At 46.1% G+C, this 21,207-nt stretch overlaps 1 protein-coding gene across 4 annotated transcripts in view; it reads left to right on the plus strand.

Annotated features, from left to right (window-relative positions):
- CCDC30 (coiled-coil domain containing 30) overlaps window positions 1–21,207 on the plus strand; it is a 240,090-nt gene that overhangs the window by 6,062 nt on the left and 212,821 nt on the right. For all 4 annotated transcript variants that reach the window (XM_088453973.1, XM_088453974.1, XM_088453976.1 and 1 more), the window contains exon 2: window positions 18,191–18,373. In XM_088453973.1, the coding sequence (XP_088310099.1) occupies window positions 18,191–18,373 (183 nt within the window). The remainder of the gene's footprint in view (window positions 1–18,190; window positions 18,374–21,207) is intronic.

Raw genomic sequence — 21,207 nt, forward strand, 5'->3', positions numbered from 1 at the left:
TTGATCCTGTGGCTTTCTCTGCTGTTGGAGTAGACTCCACACCTCCTGTTGGAAAAACATTTGTCAGTCTCGCACTACACAAACTCTGCTACATTGGACTCATTCTTGCTACTTCGCAGGTCATGCAGGCATACAGAAAACCTTCAAATTTATATCCAGGTCTTACTGGTGGCCCCCTCTCAAAAAAGACATTCAGGATTTCATCACCTCCTGTTCTAAGGGTGCCCAGGATAAAGTGGTTTGTCATGCCCCAGCTGAACAGTTGCTTTTTCTGTACCACACCAGCCGTGGTCTCATTTGTCAATAGACTTCATTACCGATCTTCCGGTTTCCAATAAGTTCAACACCATCTGGGTAGTAGTTGACCTGTTCACCAAGATGGCTCACTTCATACCTCTCTCAGGTCTTTCGTCAGCTCCTAAGTTGGCTCACCTCTTCATACAAGAGATCTTCAAGCTTCATGGATTGCCCCTGGAAATCATCTCTGACCGTGGAGCTCAGTTTGTTGCTAAATTTTGGCGTTCCTTGTGTTCCGCACTTCAGGTCAAATTCAAGTTCTCCACTGCCTACCATCCTGAAACTAATAGCCAGATGGAAAGGGGCAATCAAGATCTGGAGTCATTTCTTCAATTATTCGTATCCTCCCCTCAGGACAACTGGGCTGAACTACTTCCTTGGGCAGAGCTCTGTCTTTACAATTAGTACCACTATTCCTCTGGTTCAACGCTCCTTCTGTGCTACCTATGGTCTTCATCCTTGAGTTCCTGAGTTTCAGCCTATTCCTTCTTCACAAGTTCCAGCTGCTGATTGCACCTTGCAGCACTAAACTAAAATCTGGAAGGAGATCCGCTCCTCTCGTGTGAATACTTCCGAGCTGTACAAGAAATTTGCTGATTAGAAGAGGCGAGCAGTTCCCAGTCTCAAACAAGGAGATCAAGTTTGGCTCTCAACACGAAACTTGATGTTAAAAGTACCATCCATGAAGTCTGCAACTCGCTACATTGGGCCATTCGCGATCTAGCGAGTCATCAACCCAGTTTCATTGAAACTCAAACTACCTCCTTTCCCGAGGATAATTCCTTCCACATTTCGTTATTGAAACCACTCATTCTCAACTGGTTTCATTCAGCACTACCAAAGGCACCAAATGTCTAAACTCATCATGCAGTCGAATAGAAAGTGGTAAAGATTCCGGACTCTATAATCCCTTATGGACACCTCCAGTACTTGATTGATTGGAAGGGGTATGGCCGTGAAGAGGGAAATTGCTGTCACGCTCCGGACTTTTAAAAATTTTTTTTTTTTTACCTTTGCGCTGTCTGTCCCGGCTAGCTCTGAGGTCCGTTCGCTCTGCACATCATGCCCGGCTGGTTGTGAGGTCTGTCTGTTTCTGCCCATTCCTCCCAGTGTTCTGTACCTGAGCATGGAGGTGGCCCCCCGCAGCGCTCTACACGCAGTGTGTCTGCTTATCATGATAGTGCACAGGCTGCACGCCAGAGTTCCCTCCAAAACCACAGTATGGGTGCAGGCATGTTGTCACCTGACGCTCCTCCACCACTCAGAAGGCTGCTCACAGACCAGACGATCATAGCATCCAATCCATGGGCATTCAGCCCTATATATTCCGGTTCCTGACTGTCTCAAATTGCCAGTACAACGTCGCTTCTGCTGGAGTTACAGCTCTGTGCTGAGATCCCAGGTATTTTGAATCTGTACGGTTCCAGTCTGTCCTAATCCAGCTCCAAGTCTTGGTATGCTAGTCTCCATTACCATCAGCATTCCAGTCCAAATATCTGTCCCAATAAGTCTCTGGAAACATCGGCACCAATCCAATTCTCAACCTCGATTTTACATAATCGTATCCGATTCTACAACTTTAGTTCCAATCCAACATCTACTTCTAGTTCAATAAAGTTGTTCTTTATCTGTTCCCGCCTTCGGCCTAACCATCACCAGCAGTTCCACTGTCTCCTCTCTTCTCTCAACACAAGAGGAAGAGCTGGCTCAAACCTCCCAGTTTCATACACTCCTCTTGAGTCTCCGCTTCAGCCTCCCACGTCTGTTCTAACCAACCCAAACTTCAGGCGTGACACTTTCTAATGAGTGGGGAAGTCGCCCATAGCAAAAAATCAGCCTCTAGCAAGCATTTAATATCTACATTCTATCAAATGCTAGGTAACATCTGATTGGTTGTTATGGCCAACTTGTCCAATTCTCCCAAAGAAAAATTAAGACCTCAGATAAAAGCACTGAAAAAACACATCAATATCATATTTGTATAAAAAGTAAATAAAAAGTCTGATCAATGTTCAAATTATAGAGTCTTCCAATTTCAATAGTCAATTCGATAGTGTCCAATTCTCCACTCTTTAGCAGTCTTTATAAATCTCCCCATAGCTTACTGAGCTATTAGAAACTAGAATTACAGGACTATTTTGATATGCACTCCTACTGTGCTGTAAAACATTGTAAATCATCTATCAATAGATAAGTGTACTGGCCAAGGTACCTTGTGACTAATACCACTTTCACACCAAAATCTCGGTTCCAATACCGATCAGACCGGGACAGATCCCTTTTCACACTGCGACCCTGACCTAGGTTATTCCCGGGGTGCACTGGAACCTTTCTGCCTGCGCTTGGAGATTACATCATCTCCAAGCACCGGGAATCTGTCTCTCCCTATGCTGTAAACGACCCGGGTTACCCATTCACACTGCCCCTTAACTCAGGTCCCTCCCATGTTCAACCCTGCAAGCTACCTGGGTTGGATTGTGGGTCACTGGGCTCAGGGTTTTTATCGGAGACCCATTCGCACCAAGCTGCGACCCTTGTTAACCCGGCAATAACTCGGGTTGAAACGGCGGCGTGAAAAGGGTATTAATGAGGTCACTGGTGTCTACATAATTGATAGGCTACCTTGTCCAATATATTTTGGTTAGCTCACAAAATGGCTTACTCCACTTTGCCTAGTGGATGTTTTATGCTTTTCCAAACGAGTTGTAAATATAAAATTGGGAAAATCTTTGGTAATAATAAATTGAACATCTGTTAAGGTGCTTACACATGGTACGATTAAAATGAATAACGATATCGTTATCGTTCATATCGTGCATTTTTCGGTGCCTCTGACCCACCAACAACCTGCGATGCATGGGCACGTATGGATGATAAAGATATCATCCATCGACCGCGCATGCAGGCCAACCTGGTAGATATTGACCAGGTTACTATAAGGAGGGTCGCTAGCCGTCAGTGGTGGTGTGTTGGATGATCGATATCGATCATCCAGCACACCCGGAAGATTGTTCAACGATATTGTTATCGTTGACGATCGTTCCGTGTGTATGCACCATTATCAAAATATAATTGTTGACTTTTTACTCTAGAAACTGTTTGTGGTTTTTACATTCTTGTCTGGATGGTGCCATCTCTGAAATTATGTCCCCTTAAGTCAGTCACTTTGGGGGTGATTTAAATATTTTTTTTAGCTACACTAATTAATGGGCGCCAATGTAGCAATTCAATTGCTTTGGGCGCCCATTAATTATCGCACTTGTTGCATAAAGTATCTAAACTATAGGGCGCACTTCCAAAACTACTTTTTGCACATTTCTACTCGCCACCTCAGTGCGAGCACAAATCTGGCCGTCCACGGCACTCTCGCCTGAACAGAGCACAATTGAATAGCTCTGTCATGCGCACAAAAAACAATTGAATTCCCCCCTTGTAGAATAGTTGCGCTCACTGTGAAGTTACATTTATTACATTTAGTTTTTGTGGGGTTTTCTTTTTTGCTTCAGGCTTGTAAATAAATGTGGGTTTGTTTGCTTTCATTGCATACGTTTTCTTTAAAGTCCCAGAATTGCTCTGACTATGAGAAAGAAAATAAATTCTACAAACATGTTGTTAGCAGGTAATTAAATAAATCTCTGTAATGCCTTTAGTTTTGTTTTTAAATAAAAACCATTGCTAAATCCATTATCTGAATATTTAGCTTGATTCTATAATGCAATATATTATATCTTTAATAATAAAGGGGGCCATTCAGTTGACCGGTATATTAATATCACAGAGATGTTGGTCTCGGAGCTTCTCAAATCTAGTCAGACTATAATCACTTATGTCGGAGAATGCTGGTTCTCGCGACTAAAGAAGGGTGTATAGTCACGAGAACCGACATCTTCCGACTGAAGTGCTGGCCGTGAGGCTGTTAGCGCCGCGCTATGCCAGATAACAGCCTCTCGGCCGGCACTTTAGTCGGATTTCAACTAGCACCCTCAGGAGGGTGCGAGAAGAAATAATTTAGTTGTCCCAAACAGCGCGCTGAATTGAATTGAGCTCCCTCCCGGCACTATTAACAGCTTTTATAAAATATACTTCCCTGGGCTAGAAGCTGTGGTAGGCTGTCTGTCGGAGGAGAACTAGAGCGGTGAATGGGGAAGCACTTATTGTCATTCTTGCAATATAACGATTACATGTTAGAGAGTGAGAGTTCCGTGGCCACTTCCCTGCAAAGACAGATGCATGGCAGCTAATTTTATTGGCCGACCGGCTGCCTATCACAAGCATGTCTTTGCAGAGTCTCGCCCCAATGAGTAGTTCCCTCCCCTCTCCCCGGTGTTGAGTACTTTAATTTCTTTGTCATCCTCATAAAGATTTTTAACACCACTAAGGTGGCGGCACTGTCTGGCGCTCTGCATATAATGAGAGCATAGTGCACGGCTGTTCTAGAACAATTACACAATATTACGTTTGGTGTAATGCTTAGCAGCACTAAAATCTTGGATTCACTTCCCACCAAGAACCAATCTGCGTGTAGTTTGTATGTTCTCCCTGAGTTTGCATGGATTTCTTCCCACAATCCATAGATATAGTGGTAGGTTAATTTCTTCCCGCCAAAAATCCCTAGTGTGTATGTGTGCCTATATGGTAGGGTACAGGTTCTCAAACTCGGTCCTCAGGACCCCAAACAGTTCATGTTTTCCAGGTCTCCTCACAGTATTACAAGTGAAATAATTAGCTCCACCTGTGGATCTTTTGAAATGTGTCATTGAGTAATGAATACACCTGTGCACCTGCTGGGTGACCTGGAAAACGTGACCTGTGTGGGGTCCTGAGGACCGAGTTTGAGAACCACTGTGGCAGGGAATATAGGGCCTGATTCAGACCCACTCGCGAGCGGCTGTCCGCTCGCAAGTGGGTCGATGGTCTGCACTGAGCATGCGCACGACGGAGGGAGCTCCGTCGTGCGCATGCGCCAGACACGACGAGCGAAGGACTTTCCTTCGTTCGTTGTGTCCGATCAAAGGGGGCGTGCTGTCAATGTTGATTGACAGCACGCCCCCTTTGGTGGGCATGCCGGGGGCGTGCCTCCCTGACGGGGGCGTTCCCACGGGAACGCCTCCCGTCAGAAGCCGGCCCACTGACATCACTAGTGATGATAGAGCCAAAATCACTCCGGAGCTTGCGGTTGAAAACCTCAACCGCAGGCTCCGGCTCGCAATTTCGATGGTCGCGATGGTCACGACCATCGCGGCCATCAAAATGCACGCTCGTATAGCCTGTGGGTGGTGACCCACAGCTATACGAGCGTCCAGGAGGACGCTCCATGAAAATGGAGCCCGGCCCTCATGCAGAGCGTGCGCTCTGCTCAGAGCGTACGGCTCTGAATGAGGGCCATAGGTTGTAAGCTTCATTGATGGGACTGAGGTGAATGGCTAAAATATTCTCTGTAAAGTGCTGCGGAAAATGGTGTGCATTATATGTTAATAAATAAGACTTGGGTAAATTTACTTAACAGTGGTTTTGTTTACAGGCTGCCACTTCTCTGCATGTTTAAGTCCATAATTCAAAATGGTAATGATATTAAAAGCAATTTTCAGTGTTCTCCCAAGGATCCATTTCATGAGTGCTCCAGGCGGCTTTTTACATGCCGTACGGCACTATTCTGCTATAGGTGTCTGATTGCCAGAATCAGATCTGAGTTGCACTTACGTTTCTGTGACAGCCACAGCAACAATGAGGTCTTTAAGAGTCAGGGCGCGGTTTGGACTCCGGCAACATTGCAGAGAGTGTAAACGTGCACTGTGGGCCTTATTCAGAGGTGGACAGAGTTGCAGTAGCTGCTGCAACTTCCGTTGCAACCACTAATGTTGCAGCATTGGCTTCAGTCTGACAATGTATGCACATAGTAGCACCATCGATAGGACATCATTCCCTCGCTCGGACATTAGAGCAACCCCATGGTCCCTGACACCGACACGCCAGCCACCTCCTCCCCAGTTACAGCCCAAGAAAGCCAATTAGTCCATCCAAATAATTCCGATCTGCATCCCCGGGCGGTGAAAATCAGGACGCATGCACATAAAACATTGGGTGCTTGCGTCTGTCAAAGTTTTAAGAGGAGAACACTGAATTTAATATCATTGCCATTTCAGCATTAAAAATATAGAGAATTGGCGGCTTGAAAAAGCTGTCGCTTGGAAAATGTACCTTTTTGTTTTTGTGGAACTTGGTGTTGTGGAACACTGAAACTTGGGGCAGATTTAATTACCTGCATTGTCTACTGCACAGGTTAAGCTCTTGGTTTAATGCCTGGAGCTATTCAATTATTAGTCAATTTTCCTGTGTGATCATTTGTGGGTAGTGCACGTTGACCCTTAGATTCTGTGTTGAGTGCTGCAATCTATGGGTTTCACAGTGTGTTATGCCCCAGAAGGTGTATTTAACACAGATTTTTTTTAATCGCAGCTCCTGAGACTGCGAGGAATAATCTGCGTTAAGTGCACCCTCTGAGGCTTAACTTGCAGGCATACGGCGCTTAATTGAATTGCGCTAGGCTGACAATTAGCTAATTGAATCTGCCCCTTGTTCTGGAACAGTGACACACTGAAGCTTGGTGCTCTGGAAAAAGGGTGCTAGTAGTGAAAATTCGCTTGGGGAGGAGTAGGAAATAAATCACCATTCAATGAATCTGTACCTAACAAGTGGGCAAATACATAGGATCAGAGTTGCAGGTGGAGAGTGGGAGACGAGATTGTGAGATGGAGGACCAGGCCGGGGTTGGACTGGCCCACAGGTGTACAGGGTAAATCCCTGTTGTTCTCATTACCTGATGGCCCCACCCCCTCCTCTAGGGGTCAGTTAATTGGTGGAGCAGGATCATGGGTGAACTTGGGTGCTTGGCTCATTTATATGGAAACTACACCAAGATTAGCCTTCCTGACAATCAAAGTGGGTGGTCCTGACACACTCTTGTCCCTCCTTTATAAAGGAGTCCTGCTTTTTGCATGTCCTCTCTCATGGCTGGCCAAGTCTCTGGTTGTTGACAACACCCCACTGGTGGTTGGCCAAACCTTTTAAGCTTGGGCCCTTTATGCCCCAGTCAAACACTGGACCAGTCACAAGCAACAATCTCCTGCTCGTGGTTTGTGATTGGCCCTCTGTTCATCTCCTTCCTCCCATCCACGGTTTTTAACCTGGACTGTAAAAGGAATGGAAAACTTGGGCCTGGACAGAAATCTAGTAGCCCTTGGGGTGACTGGTTCTTGCAGCTTTTAAAGGTTGGGTACAGGATGCCAGCACCCGGGATCCTGGCGGTTCGAATACCAACACAGGCGTCCTGACAGGGTTAGGATACCGGCACCTGTCTATAAGTGTCCTACCCCTAAGCCTAACCTGCTTCCAAGCTACCTAAACCCAACCCCCCCCCCCCCCTTAGTGCCTAACCCTAACCTTCCCCCTAGTGCCTAACCACTAACCATCCGCCCCTAAACCCATTACCTAAAGTCTGGATGCAGACAGTCCAGATACTGGTGTCGAGATTCCAGCGCCAGCATTCTGAGCGCCTGCATCCCAACAGCCAGGATTTAAACTACATCCTCCTTTTACTTGGTTGTACAGCAAAAGTTCTGTCTTTATATGCACAAATCTATATAGTAATATATAATACCTGTGCTTGAAAGTATGGTGCAATGAAACCAATATATATATATATATATATATATATATATATATATATATATATATATATATATATTACATATGTTGGGAATTATTAATTTATTATATAGGTATATTAGTAGATAGAAATGGGATCTGTAGGTAGTCACAGTGCTACCCTGCTCCCATAACAACTACAGAAGGGCATAAGGTTGTGTATGGGGGAAACAAAAAAAATTGGGCAGGGGATGGATGCAATGGGATAATTGTCAAGTTCAACCTCCTAAATATTCCGAAATACAGAATTTTTTTGGCATGAAACCTTTGATTTTTGATGGTTCATTGTACACAAACTTTGTCTAAGGCACAAATTATTAACAATATTGTATAAAATAACCTTCAGACTGTGTGTATAAGGTGTATATGAAAAATAAATGAATTTAATTTCTGTACACAAACTTTGTTTGAGCCACAAAATTATTGAAAGTATTGTATAAAATTACCTGCAGGCTGTGTGTATAAGGTGTATATAACACACAAATGCATTCTGTGTGTATATTTAGGGTCTATTCCCAAGATCTCATTATGATCTGCAATTATTCCAAAATACTCCTGGTCCCAAGCATTTTGGATATGGGAGACTCAACCTGTACTGAATTTTTATTGCTCTCCCCAAACCTACTGTAGCAGAAGCTGCCTATTTATACTACTAGAATGCCTGCTAATGTGTCTGCTCCCTCTTATGTACTTGCAGTTGTAACCATTCCATAGATTAAGAAGACAAATCTAAGATGATAATTAAAACAGTTTATCAGGAAATGCCTCTGATATATTGGCATTATAACCTGATTTTGAATGGTAAGGCCCTAGTGACCGTAGTCAGTAAACTGAATATAATAGTGCCAGAAAATAGGTTGACCTATGCCTTCTTTTTTATTTTTATCTTGGGTCCTGTTGACCCATGACAGAGGCACTGCACATGTCGGGAATAGATGTGCGGGTTTCTCCTCCACCCTTGTCCACTCCAGTGTTGGAGGAATGGTCAGATTACTCACACTGCTGCTCCATGACATGGGCAGTCCGAACAGAGTAATGGTGACATCTTCAGTGGTTAGTGGTTTCTTCCCACATGTAGTAATGTTGGTGGAAGGTGAAGAAGACCAGAACACTCTTCACCGGACACTGCAGCAGGCAGGAATCCAGGTACAGTGCCTTGGAAAAGTATTCACCCCCCCTTGGCTTTTTAAAAAAGATAGATAGCCCAAGCGCCAGTAATCGTGCGCTGTTGACCCCCCTCCTTGTGTAGATTGCAGCACGCCCACAGGAAGTTTTTGCCACACTTCCAACAACAATAAAGAAATACACAAAAAGTAGGTGGCGTATAAGAACACATATCAGGGAGTGTATATATAAACCACCTTTATTTAAGGCTCAAATATCAGTATATATAAACTTTCAAAAATATCAATAAAACTCCCGGGAGTATAAGAATAATTCTATACACACAGTATGTATTTAAATAAATAACATGTCTTCAAATGAAGCACAAAATTACAATTAAAAAATAAACAATCACAGTAAAATATCTCTATTATTCTCAAATTGATGGATTGAACATCTGAGCTCTGATGCTTCAAAGAGCCAAGTGAAAATGACCCAGTTAGCAGCAATGTTCTGAATAACTGAGAAAAAGAATTTATATTTTCATGTAGCAATGAATTGAGAACTGAATGGCCCAATAAAACTAAGTAGCTGACAATGTTCCACAATGCGCTGTGAATGTGCGCTTACAATGTGATAATGCGGAATGAGAGAACTTAGGCCCTCATTCAGAGCCACTCGCTAGCGGCAGTACGCTCCTTCCGAGCGATGTTCGCACATCTGCGCATGCGTACGGTTTTTAGTACGCATGCGCGAACCAGTCAGTGCGGCTGAAAATCGTTTGTACGCAATATAGCGAATGCCTGCTATTTTGAGTGACAGAATGAGGCGTATGTGGGTGGTAACAGGGGAAGGTGCTTGAAAACGGGGAGTGGAGATCAGAACGCAGGCGTGCTTAAAGGTCAAAACGGGCGTTTTATGGGTGTGCATAATTAATACAGCAGCGTCATTGACCACGTCACTTGTTTTTTTTTTAACTCAGAACTGCTCGCAAAATAGCGGTTGAAAAAAACCAACCACAAGAATAGCGAGCAGTTCATATCCTGTTCGATGTACTCGATTAATCTAATAAATAGCGGCCATGACGTATGGTGCGAGCGGCCATGGGGCGTTTTTAACAAATAAACGAGCGTATGTTTTGCTCGCTCGTTCAGACTTAGAGGTGTGAACAGACTGCAATGTGCGAACGGATCATTTGAATAGCCACCCCTTGTTTTTGAACGAACGAACGCAAATAGCGAACGGCTCTGAATGAGGGCCTTAGTTCTCTGCTGTACTCACTCCCCTCTTGACGGTCCCGCCGCTCCAGCAGATGATGGTAGCTCCAACTCCAGCAGCATATATAAAATATAAATTGCACACAAAACCACTGTCTATCCTGATGGAGAAATCCGTCCGCAGTCCTCCGAGTGTCTCACTCACAGGAGGCTGCGCTGGTCTTTAGCTGTGTGTATGATGTGTGAGCAGGAGAGATATATGGAAATAGTCCCAGGGGATGAGTCTGAGGCAGCAATTGGGTTCAGCTCTCACAAGTGGTCCGTGTCCTCTTGGAGATGCGAAGAGAAATCCGACCAAAGTGCCGGCTGCGCGGCTGTTTTTCTTCTGGCACTTTGGTCAGAGAATGCCGGTCACCCCGCCTTAACACCCGAGATTACCGTCATTTCCTGACCACACAGCGCACTGAATTGAATAGCTCCGGGAGCTCGCTCCCAGCGCTATTCAATTCGCGTTGAATTGAATCGCCCCCATAGAGACTTATCCAAAGCGACTTGCAGCTGTAATTGCCGCAAAAGGTGGCTCGACAAAATATTGACTTTAGGGGGGTGAATAGTTATGCACGCTGAAGTTTTCTGTTATGTTGTCCTAAATGTTGTTTGTTTCACAATATAAAAAAAACCCCACAACTTCACAGTTGTAGGCATGTTCCGTGAATGAAATGATGTACACCTTCAAACAATCCATTTTAATTCCTGGTTGTGAGGCAACAAAACATGAAAAATGCAAAGGGGGTTGAATACATTTGCAAGGCACTGTAGGTGGGAGCATTTGGGGACTTCGTGACAAGGGAAGAATAGTGGGGGAGTGTATGGGACAATGCCATCCCCACTCTCCTCTAGCCACCTATAATTCCCTAGTCACACATGTCTACCCACATGATATATCTATAGATTGTAAGCTTGCAAGCAGGGCCCTCTTACCTCTATGTCTGTCTGTTATTGCCCTGTTTTGTTCGATCAGTGTTTCCAATTGTAAAGCGCAACGGAATATGCTGCGCTATATAAGAAACTGTTAATAAATAAATAAATATATGGCAAGAGAAGGAAAGGTGAGGGCCGGTGGGGCAAGAGAAAGCATAATGTGTGAGTGGGACTAGGGGACAGCTAGTTGGACCAGGCAAGTCTCAACTATTAAGTTATTTATATAGGACATAAATATTTTGCAACGCTTTACAGAGAATATTTAGGTTATTCATATCAGTCCTTGCTCCAGTGGAGCATGCTGTCTATATTTCCTACCACATGTACGACGCGCTCATACACTAGAGTTTTAAAACATTGATTGTAACTATTGTGTGGTGCTCCACGTGTAAGTAAAACCCAGTGCCACAGATCATCTTAATTGACCATGTATTAGAGAATTGCATCACGATGTATGATGCATTGAGTCATGGCTTTATGCCCATAGTCACTTTGCCTTGCCCCAACTTTGTTGACCTGTATCTCCCCTCCGTCAACAGAAAAAAAGTAGTTGTGTTAAATGCTGCAAGTAATGTTCCCTTACTGCCCTGAGTGATATTAGGATATATTGTTCTATAGAGTCCATACACTTCTCATAGTTACAAACCCCAATAGTAGATCTTCTGTTAAACTGCTAGAATGTTTGCTGAATCTCTCCGCCTTCTAATTCGTATACAGGGCCTGATTCAGAGATGGTCAGAGTGCTGATATTTACACAGTTGAGCATTGTTTCGCTACTGCGTGTGCTCAAAAAGTCTTATTGCGCACGCCCAAACCAGTGTTGCCGTTCAGAGTTGCTTAGAGAATCGCTAACACTTGTGAATGAGTTTGTGATCCCTGGGAGTTTCAGCGTGGAGACTGGGAAATGACCTAAAGTGATCATGTGGGCATGTTCAGAGGAGTGTCATGGGTGTGTCTGGGAACCCCGCTGTGTTTTCATTTGCAAATACAATGCTTCAGAGGTCATGTTTAGTTTGATTAGGGGAAAGTAGCTAGACATAGGCTACCACAAATGTCTATGGTGCTATCCATGTTGCTGTGTTTTAGAATCTTCATCGCAGTTGCACAGACCACGCAGCCTGAAAGTGGGCGTTTCAACGCTCGTACACTCCATCGCACCGTTCCGCACAAAAGGAATCCTGAGATTAGTATTTACATATTCCCGCAACCGCTATTGCGAGAACAGCTGCGACCGTAGCTGCATTACCAACCATTTCTGAATTATGGGCCTGATTTATTACGGATCACAACTGCGTTTGCAATAGCGATTACGCACGCAGTCTCACTGTGATAGCATGCTAATCCACGGCGATCGCTATGCCATCACAGCACAACATAAGGGCGCCCACTTTACCTTACACACATCTGCAATCATTAGCAAGATTACGAAAACATCGAGTACCATCGCTGCCTCATGCACACTTGCACTTACTCAGAAATTGCTGACCTTCCAGTACACAGTGAGAGCTCGGGCTGTGCATGGCATCGCAGTGGATAATTTATGCACTGTCATGCCTGCATTTCGCCAACCACCCCAAACGGTACTTCCTGTCAATCACTCTGCGATGGGTCTGTGTAGCCACTGCTTCGCGCACTGCGATGCGTACGCAACAATCGGCAGATTGCATTCGTATTAGCAGCTGCAATCCTTGCTGAATTAGGCCCTATGTCCGCAGTTCGAAAGAGGGCATAATCATCTACAATGGAAAATGACAAAATGCATCCTGCATTTCTGGATGGAATGGCTACCCTGATATATACTTTGGGGGGGTATTCAATTAGGTGCGAAACGTCAGCTTCTGCGTAAAAGAATCGCTTGTGACGTCATTTCGCCATGCGAAAAACTTATCCACATTTTCAAGTCCAAAGACTTTTTGCCGGAAAGGAAAGTCAATGCATTGGAATAGGCGAAAAAGATTTGCCTATGAAACCTGTCAAAAAAAAGTGCAGAATTGGGGCTTTGGGGTGCAAACTTGTGGGAACTACCAAGCAACCTTGGGACACTTAAGAACACCCCAAAAAATTACTTTAAAAAAGGGGGTGAAAAAGTACAAAGTTGGGGGACAAACTTAAAAACTAGTGACATAAACACCAGGGGGTCCCCCAGTATTGCCCAGGTGTTTTTAAGATTGCAGGTGTTTGCAGCAGGTGGATTTTTTTTTTTGTTTTTAAACTTTACTTTAGCAAGTTCAAAATATGCTAGCACCCTTTTCCATGTACCCCAAATTTGTTTGGAACTACTTATTTTCTGCTATTGAGAGCATTTAAGTACCCGAAATACCTTCAGCAGGCATATTCAGGGGTATCTATAGTGATCCCCGATGTCAGTGCATCTTTTGGGGGGTGTCAGGCTGTTTTTACCAAATCTGACAAGACTTTTCGCCAGGTCCGAATTCGCCGGGTTGCGTTTTCCCCAGCCGTGTCTCATTTTATTCCCCAGGCCCTGTGTCTCCTTTTATTCCCCAGCCCCTGTGTCTCCTTTTATTCCCCAGCCCCTGTGTCTCCTTTTATTCCCCAGCCCCTGTGTCTCCTTTTATTCCCCAGCCCCTGTGTCTCCTTTTATTCCCCAGCCCCTGTGTCTCCTTTTATTCCCCAGCCCCTGTGTCTCCTTTTATTCCCCAGCCCCTGTGTCTCCTTTTATTCCCCAGCCCCTGTGTCTCCTTTTATTCCCCAGCCCCTGTGTCTCCTTTTATTCCCCAGCCCCTGTGTCTCCTTTTATTCCCCAGCCCCTGTGTCTCCTTTTATTCCCCAGCCCCTGTGTCTCTGCTTCATTTTCCCCAGCCCCTGTGTCTCTGCTTCATTTTCCCCAGCCCCTGTGTCTCTGCTTCATTTTCCCCAGCCCCTGTGTCTCTGCTTCATTTTCCCCAGCCCCTGTGTCTCTGCTTCATTTTCCCCAGCCCCTGTGTCTCTGCTTCATTTTCCCCAGCCCCTGTGTCTCTGCTTCATTTTCCCCAGCCCCTGTGTCTCCTTTTATTCCCCAGCCCGTGTCTCTGCTTCATTTTCCCCAGCTCCTGTGTCTCTGCTTCATTTTCCCCAGCTCCTGTGTCTCTGCTTCATTTTCCCCAGCCCCTGTGTCTCTGCTTCATTTTCCCCAGCCCCTGTGTCTCCTTTTATTCCCCAGCCCGTGTCTCTGCTTCATTTTCCCCAGCCCCTGTGTCTCTGCTTCATTTTCCTCAGCCCCTGTGTCTCCTTTTATTCCCCAGCCCGTGTCTCTGCTTCATTTTCCCCAGCCCCTGTGTCTCTGCTTCATTTTCCCCAGCCCCTGTGTCTCTGCTTCATTTTCCCCAGCCCCTGTGTCTCTGCTTCATTTTCCCCAGCCCCTGTGTCTCTGCTTCATTTTCCCCAGCCCCTGTGTCTCTGCTTCATTTTCCCCAGCCCCTGTGTCTCTGCTTCATTTTCCCCAGCCCCTGTGTCTCTGCTTCATTTTCCCCAGCTCCTGTGTCTCCTTTTATTCCCCAGCCCGTGTCTCTGCTTCATTTTCCCCAGCTCCTGTGTCTCTGCTTCATTTTCCCCAGCCCCTGTGTCTCTGCTTCATTTTCCCCAGCCCCTGTGTCTCCTTTTATTCCCCAGCCCGTGTCTCTGCTTCATTTTCCCCAGCCCCTGTGTCTCTGCTTCATTTTCCCCAGCCCCTGTGTCTCTGCTTCATTTTCCCCAGCCCCTGTGTCTCTGCTTCATTTTCCCCAGCCCGTGTCTCCTTTTATTCCCCAGCCCGTGTCTCTGCTTCATTTTCCCCAGCTCCTGTGTCTCTGCTTCATTTTCCTCAGCCCCTGTGTCTCCTTTTATTCCCCAGCCCGTGTCTCTGCTTCATTTTCCCCAGCCCCTGTGTCTCTGCTTCATTTTCCTCAGCCAATGTGTCTCCTTTTATTCCCCAGCCCCTGTGTCTCTGCTTCATTTTCCCCAGCCCCTGTGTCTCTGCTTCATTTTCCCCAGCCCCTGTGTCTCTGCTTCATTTTCCCCAGCCCCTGTGTCTCTGCTTCATTTTCTCCAGCCCCTGTGTCTCTGCTTCATTTTCCCCAGCCCCTGTGTCTCTGCTTCATTTTCCCCAGCCCCTGTGTCTCTGCTTCATTTTCCCCAGCCCCTGTGTCTCTGCTTCATTTTCCCCAGCCCCTGTGTCTCTGCTTCATTTTCCCCAGCCCCTGTGTCTCCTTTTATTCCCCAGCCCGTGTCTCTGCTTCATTTTCCCCAGCTCCTGTGTCTCTGCTTCATTTTCCCCAGCCCCTGTGTCTCTGCTTCATTTTCCCCAGCCCCTGTGTCTCCTTTTATTCCCCAGCCCCTGTGTCTCTGCTTCATTTTCCCCAGCCCCTGTGTCTCTGCTTCATTTTCCCCAGCCCCTGTGTCTCTGCTTCATTTTCCCCAGCCCCTGTGTCTCTGCTTCATTTTCCCCAGCCCCTGTGTCTCCTTTTATTCCCCAGCCCGTGTCTCTGCTTCATTTTCCCCAGCTCCTGTGTCTCTCTGCTTCATTTTCCCCAGCCCCTGTGTCTCTGCTTCATTTTCCCCAGCCCCTGTGTCTCTGCTTCATTTTCCCCAGCCCCTGTGTCTCCTTTTATTCCCCAGCCCGTGTCTCTGCTTCATTTTCCCCAGCCCCTGTGTCTCTGCTTCATTTTCCTCAGCCCCTGTGTCTCCTTTTATTCCCCAGCCCCTGTGTCTCCTTTTATTCCCCAGCCCCTGTGTCTCTGCTTCATTTTCCCCAGCCCCTGTGTCTCTGCTTCATTTTCCCCAGCCCCTGTGTCTCTGCTTCATTTTCCCCAGCCCCTGTGTCTCCTTTTATTCCCCAGCCCGTGTCTCTGCTTCATTTTCCCCAGCCCCTGTGTCTCTGCTTCATTTTCCTCAGCCCCTGTGTCTCCTTTTATTCCCCAGCCCCTGTGTCTCCTTTTATTCCCCAGCCCCTGTGTCTCTGCTTCATTTTCCCCAGCCCCTGTGTCTCCTTTTATTCCCCAGCCCGTGTCTCTGCTTCATTTTCCCCAGCTCCTGTGTCTCTGCTTCATTTTCCCCAGCCCCTGTGTCTCTGCTTCATTTTCCCCAGCCCCTGTGTCTCCTTTTATTCCCCAGCCCGTGTCTCTGCTTCATTTTCCCCAGCCCCTGTGTCTCTGCTTCATTTTCCCCAGCCCCTGTGTCTCTGCTTCATTTTCCCCAGCCCCTGTGTCTCTGCTTCATTTTCCCCAGCCCCTGTGTCTCTGCTTCATTTTCCCCAGCCCCTGTGTCTCTGCTTCATTTTCCCCAGCCCCTGTGTCTCCTTTTATTCCCCAGCCCGTGTCTCTGCTTCATTTTCCCCAGCTCCTGTGTCTCTGCTTCATTTTCCCCAGCCCCTGTGTCTCTGCTTCATTTTCCCCAGCCCCTGTGTCTCCTTTTATTCCCCAGCCCGTGTCTCTGCTTCATTTTCCCCAGCCCCTGTGTCTCTGCTTCATTTTCCCCAGCCCCTGTGTCTCTGCTTCATTTTCCCCAGCCCCTGTGTCTCTGCTTCATTTTCCCCAGCCCCTGTGTCTCCTTTTATTCCCCAGCCCGTGTCTCTGCTTCATTTTCCCCAGCTCCTGTGTCTCTCTGCTTCATTTTCCCCAGCCCCTGTGTCTCTCTGCTTCATTTTCCCCAGCCCCTGTGTCTCTCCGCTTCATTTCCCCCAGCCCCTGTCTCTCACTCACTCCTCTCTTCCCCTGTGTCTGTCACCCCCCCTTCCACAGCCCCTGTCACACACCCCCTCTCCATCAACCCCTGTGTCTGTCGCACCCCCCTCTTCCCCAGACCTATAACACACCAGCCTCTTCCCCAGCTCCTGTGTCTATCGCACAACCTCTCTTCCCCAGCCCCTGTCACACTCCTCTCCTTCCCCAGCCCCTGTGTCTGTCAACCCCCCTCCTTCATCTGCAGCTACCCCACCACCCACCCTGTGACTCTCTAGCCCAGCCCGGCCGACACTTACTTGCTGCGCTGCATGTGTTCCTCTTCCGGTCGGCGGCTCCTCTCTGATTCAATGGCGCGACGTCGCGCAAGCTGCGCTGGCTACCAACCTCCGTCTCTGCCTGTGCCTGGTGGATGTAGGGTAGTGTATAGATCCCTTTCAGTATTTGTACCTGGAAGTGACGTGAAGTGAGGGCGGAAGTGCGGTTCCGTGCCCATAAAGGCCACTAAAAGATGAAATTTGTCCCCTCGCGGACTCTCTTTGCTCGCCACAGGTTTATGTTCCCCCTATATGCCCTCGTGGATAGTAGGGAATGACGTTGGCCAGTAACTGATGACGTCAGGGTACAAATACTGAAGGAGATCTACCCACTACCATGGAGGTAGCCGTGCTGGGCTCCCAAGATTCCTGAGGTGTCGAGGCCCAGTGGAATCTCAAGGCCTGGTACAAGAGTCACTCTTGTACACTCATGTTGCCGGGCCTGCGTACACATCTGAATCAGGCCCATTGCTCACAATTGTAGACTACAAAACCTGAGTTAATAGTACTGGCGCTTACAAAGGTTGATATTTACAATCCTGTTTGCTCCGAGACTCATGCAGTGCATTCTGCTAATGTGGCCTTGTGTATAGGCCTATCGGCCATGAATTAGGACTTAGCCCATATATATGTCAAATATCTGTGGCCATATTCCTGGGATGGCATAAGTACTGTATTCGCTCTGTAGTGGAGATTTCTGATGCCTTGCGTTTGCAAAAGAAATAGAAAGAGAAGCATCAGATAACTTTGATATTCTGTATTCAAATTAATGTCTGTTCTTACATAGATGCTCCGATCAGCTGAATCTATTTCGTATAGTATGTGGAGTAGCCCCTAAAACCGCCTTCGGCTGATATGTACTGTTTGGTAGAGTGTACAGTATGCAGGAGGATTGACACATTTTCTTACATTTTAGGTGCATTTTCAATTGGAAGATATAGTTGGTAAATTAAAAGAGAAGGGACTGAATCCTGGGACTTCTACGGAAGAATATTTGAGCTTCCTGTGGAATCTATATCAGATAGCAGAAAACAAGTTAAAGACAGCAACTACCAGTCTGGAGGAGCTGAGGCTACAACAAGCAGAAGAGATGAAAGAGGTGAGTGCACTAATGGATTGGCTCAATTGAGCGCGAAAGCCGGGTACACACTAGACGATATCCTCAGCTTTTGCGCCGTCGCTCCTGGCATTGGCAAGTGTGTACGCACTTGCCGATGCCGGGACCCGCCACACAATACATTGGCTGGGCACACATCGTTAAGTGTGTACCCAGCTTAAGAGACAGCTTGGGATCTACACTTAATGGAAACATGTTAATTCAGCCATCGGTTCATGAGGAGTAGGTGACATCGTTGAGGCACTTCAGGAAAAACAATATAAATGAGAAACTCTTTCCTTGTGATTTCACATAATAAATTAGAAACTCTTAGCAACTTCACAACCTGTATTCTCATGAATACTCACTCAGCACACACAAAATGATTCAGACTCGCTAACATGACCCCTTCCACCAGGCACAAAATAATGTGCTCCCAACTTTCAATCTTAATTTATACTAGGTAACCGGAATAGAAAACTAACCAATGAGAAGGGAGTTTTAATTAACATCAGTTATTTCAGCCCAGGTGACTGCAATCGGAAGGTAAGTGGGGTGTTCAAGCTGATGCCGCATACACACATTTTCGTTCAGTTTTTCCTTTGAAAAAGTGAACGATTTTTTTAAGTGTAATGAACGATTTTTTGTTCCTTCTCTTAATGAAAATCGTTAAGTTGGTCAGTAAGAAATGGACGATTATTGTTCATCGTTATAACTCAGAAACTGAAGGGTTTTTTTAACGATAACGACGTCGTTATCGTTGAATCGTTCAAAAAAACGTTATGTCTGTATGCACCTTAAGAGCATTTTGGAGCAACACTTTTTAGGCAACAGGAGACATAAATGACATTCCCAAAAAACTGCTGCCAATAAAAGCTGTAGAAAACAGATGCAGTCTTTCATATTGTAACTGTTATTTTAGAAAATGAAAGCAATTGTCTTATTGGTTCCTACTGTATTTAGTTAGGTGGGGTTATGCTTTTTCTGTTTATGTACAATTTATTTTTATTGGGCTATATAGAGAAAATAACATATTCCAGTTCAACTACTTCTATAGGGTATTTGCTCATGTTCATACTTACAGTGAACAAACATGCATACAGTATGAGATAATAATCAGGAAAAAAATGTACCCTGAAAGGTAATTGGCGTTAGTTAGTAAACAAACAAACTAAGGTAGGTGGGGTTGGGCAAAGAGTGTAATCGTGATTATTTATGCGTCATCAAAGCTGGTGCCGCAGAGGGATAAGAGGAACCACAATGCTGTTAGCGCCGTGCTAAGCCGGAAAACAGCCTAGCGGCCAGCACTTTAGTCGGAGAAGAAATCATTTAGTCGCCCTAACAGCACTGTCAATTGAATAGCTCCAGGAGCTACCTCCCGGTGCTATTCAACTCCCGCTGAATTGAATTGCCCCCTTTATGTCTTCAGTATGTAGTGACCAGGAAGCCAGTCTAATCCGGTATTGGAGAAATAAGTATCCTTTGCAAAAACAATGGGCTTGATTCAGAGATGGACGCAATGCTGACATTTACGCAGATTGAGCGATTATTTGCCATTGCACTTGCGTGTAAGCCGCACTGTGCACACACATCAGTTGAATCACAGAGGATTCACTCCCAAAGTGAGTGCCAGGTAGTCAGTGTTTGGGGGAGGTAACGGGGGTGGTTCGAAAAACACAGGTGTGTCGGAACCTTTTAAACACTATTTTCTGGGTGTCCGTAAATTAGCCACAGCGTTGATACTCACAGCAGGAGAGCCCTCTGCATGTCTGGAGACCCGATGTGTCTGCGACAGCTTAGACTTGCTCAGAAGGCTGATGGCCACCTGATCTGTGTTCGATGTTTCTGGTTTTGTGCGTGAGCAACGGATGTGAGATGCTTTCAGCAGGCGTCTCTATGCACTGGATGGCAAGTGAGTCATTGGCATATTTTTGCAATTGCGATCTGTGAGAAATCGCAGCTGCAATAGCATTTGCGTCCATCTCTGAATCCGGTCCATTTTAGGGCAAATTCATTTAGCCGTGTGACTTACCATGCAGCTGCAGCTCTACCCAGAGCTATTCATTTACTGACCGCTACGCCACGAGAGAAGCCCCAGAGGGCGCACTTTTCCCCACAGCGAAAAATCCACCCTCCGAGCACTTAATCTGGGAGCTATGAGTTGACGCGCTTGGAAATTGCCAAATGATTGAATAGCTCCGGGCGATAAAACCGGGAACTGCAGTCCTAGGTCTAATTGTACCCCATTATGTCCATAGTCAACTAAAAACGAATGTTGTAAGCCAATCTTTCAGTGTCGGAGGTGTAACGTGATGCCATGTTGCCTAGAGAACATACATGCTGTGGTGACCCCCCAATCCAGCCTATACTTCACTGACAAAAGTGTCTTTGGGGCCTATTTATCAAATAATTTTGGCAGGATATTCCCTTTTAAACATCCATTTGTGTAAATGGGGGGGGTACCTGCAAATATTAAGTATACCCCAAATGTATGTACAGGGGACTGCAGCAGATATCGAAGATTGCGGTCCACTGTTTTTGCTTGCAGAAGCAGTGCCCATCAGTTTCTATGAGAGCTGCTTTTTTACCAACTTTACCAAGCTCCAAAATGGCATTAGCCACTGTAGCCTATGGGCTACATTCTGCAAGAGTTAACGGGAGAGGGGTCCGTAGGTTCATTCCCAGCACTCCAAACTCACGCATGTGTGGTTAAGCAGATGCCTGGCTCCCAAAGCAGAAGTTATTGCATTAGTGATCGTTTCACTTCTAAAGCTACACATCCACTTGCAGACCAAGAAACGACTGCACGATTACGACATTGTAATCATGCAGTCGTT

The sequence above is a fragment of the Taudactylus pleione genome, unplaced genomic scaffold (genome assembly GCF_031769625.1).
Source record: "Taudactylus pleione unplaced genomic scaffold, aTauple2 ptg000604l, whole genome shotgun sequence".
In the NCBI taxonomy this organism is placed as follows: domain Eukaryota; kingdom Metazoa; phylum Chordata; class Amphibia; order Anura; family Myobatrachidae; genus Taudactylus; species Taudactylus pleione.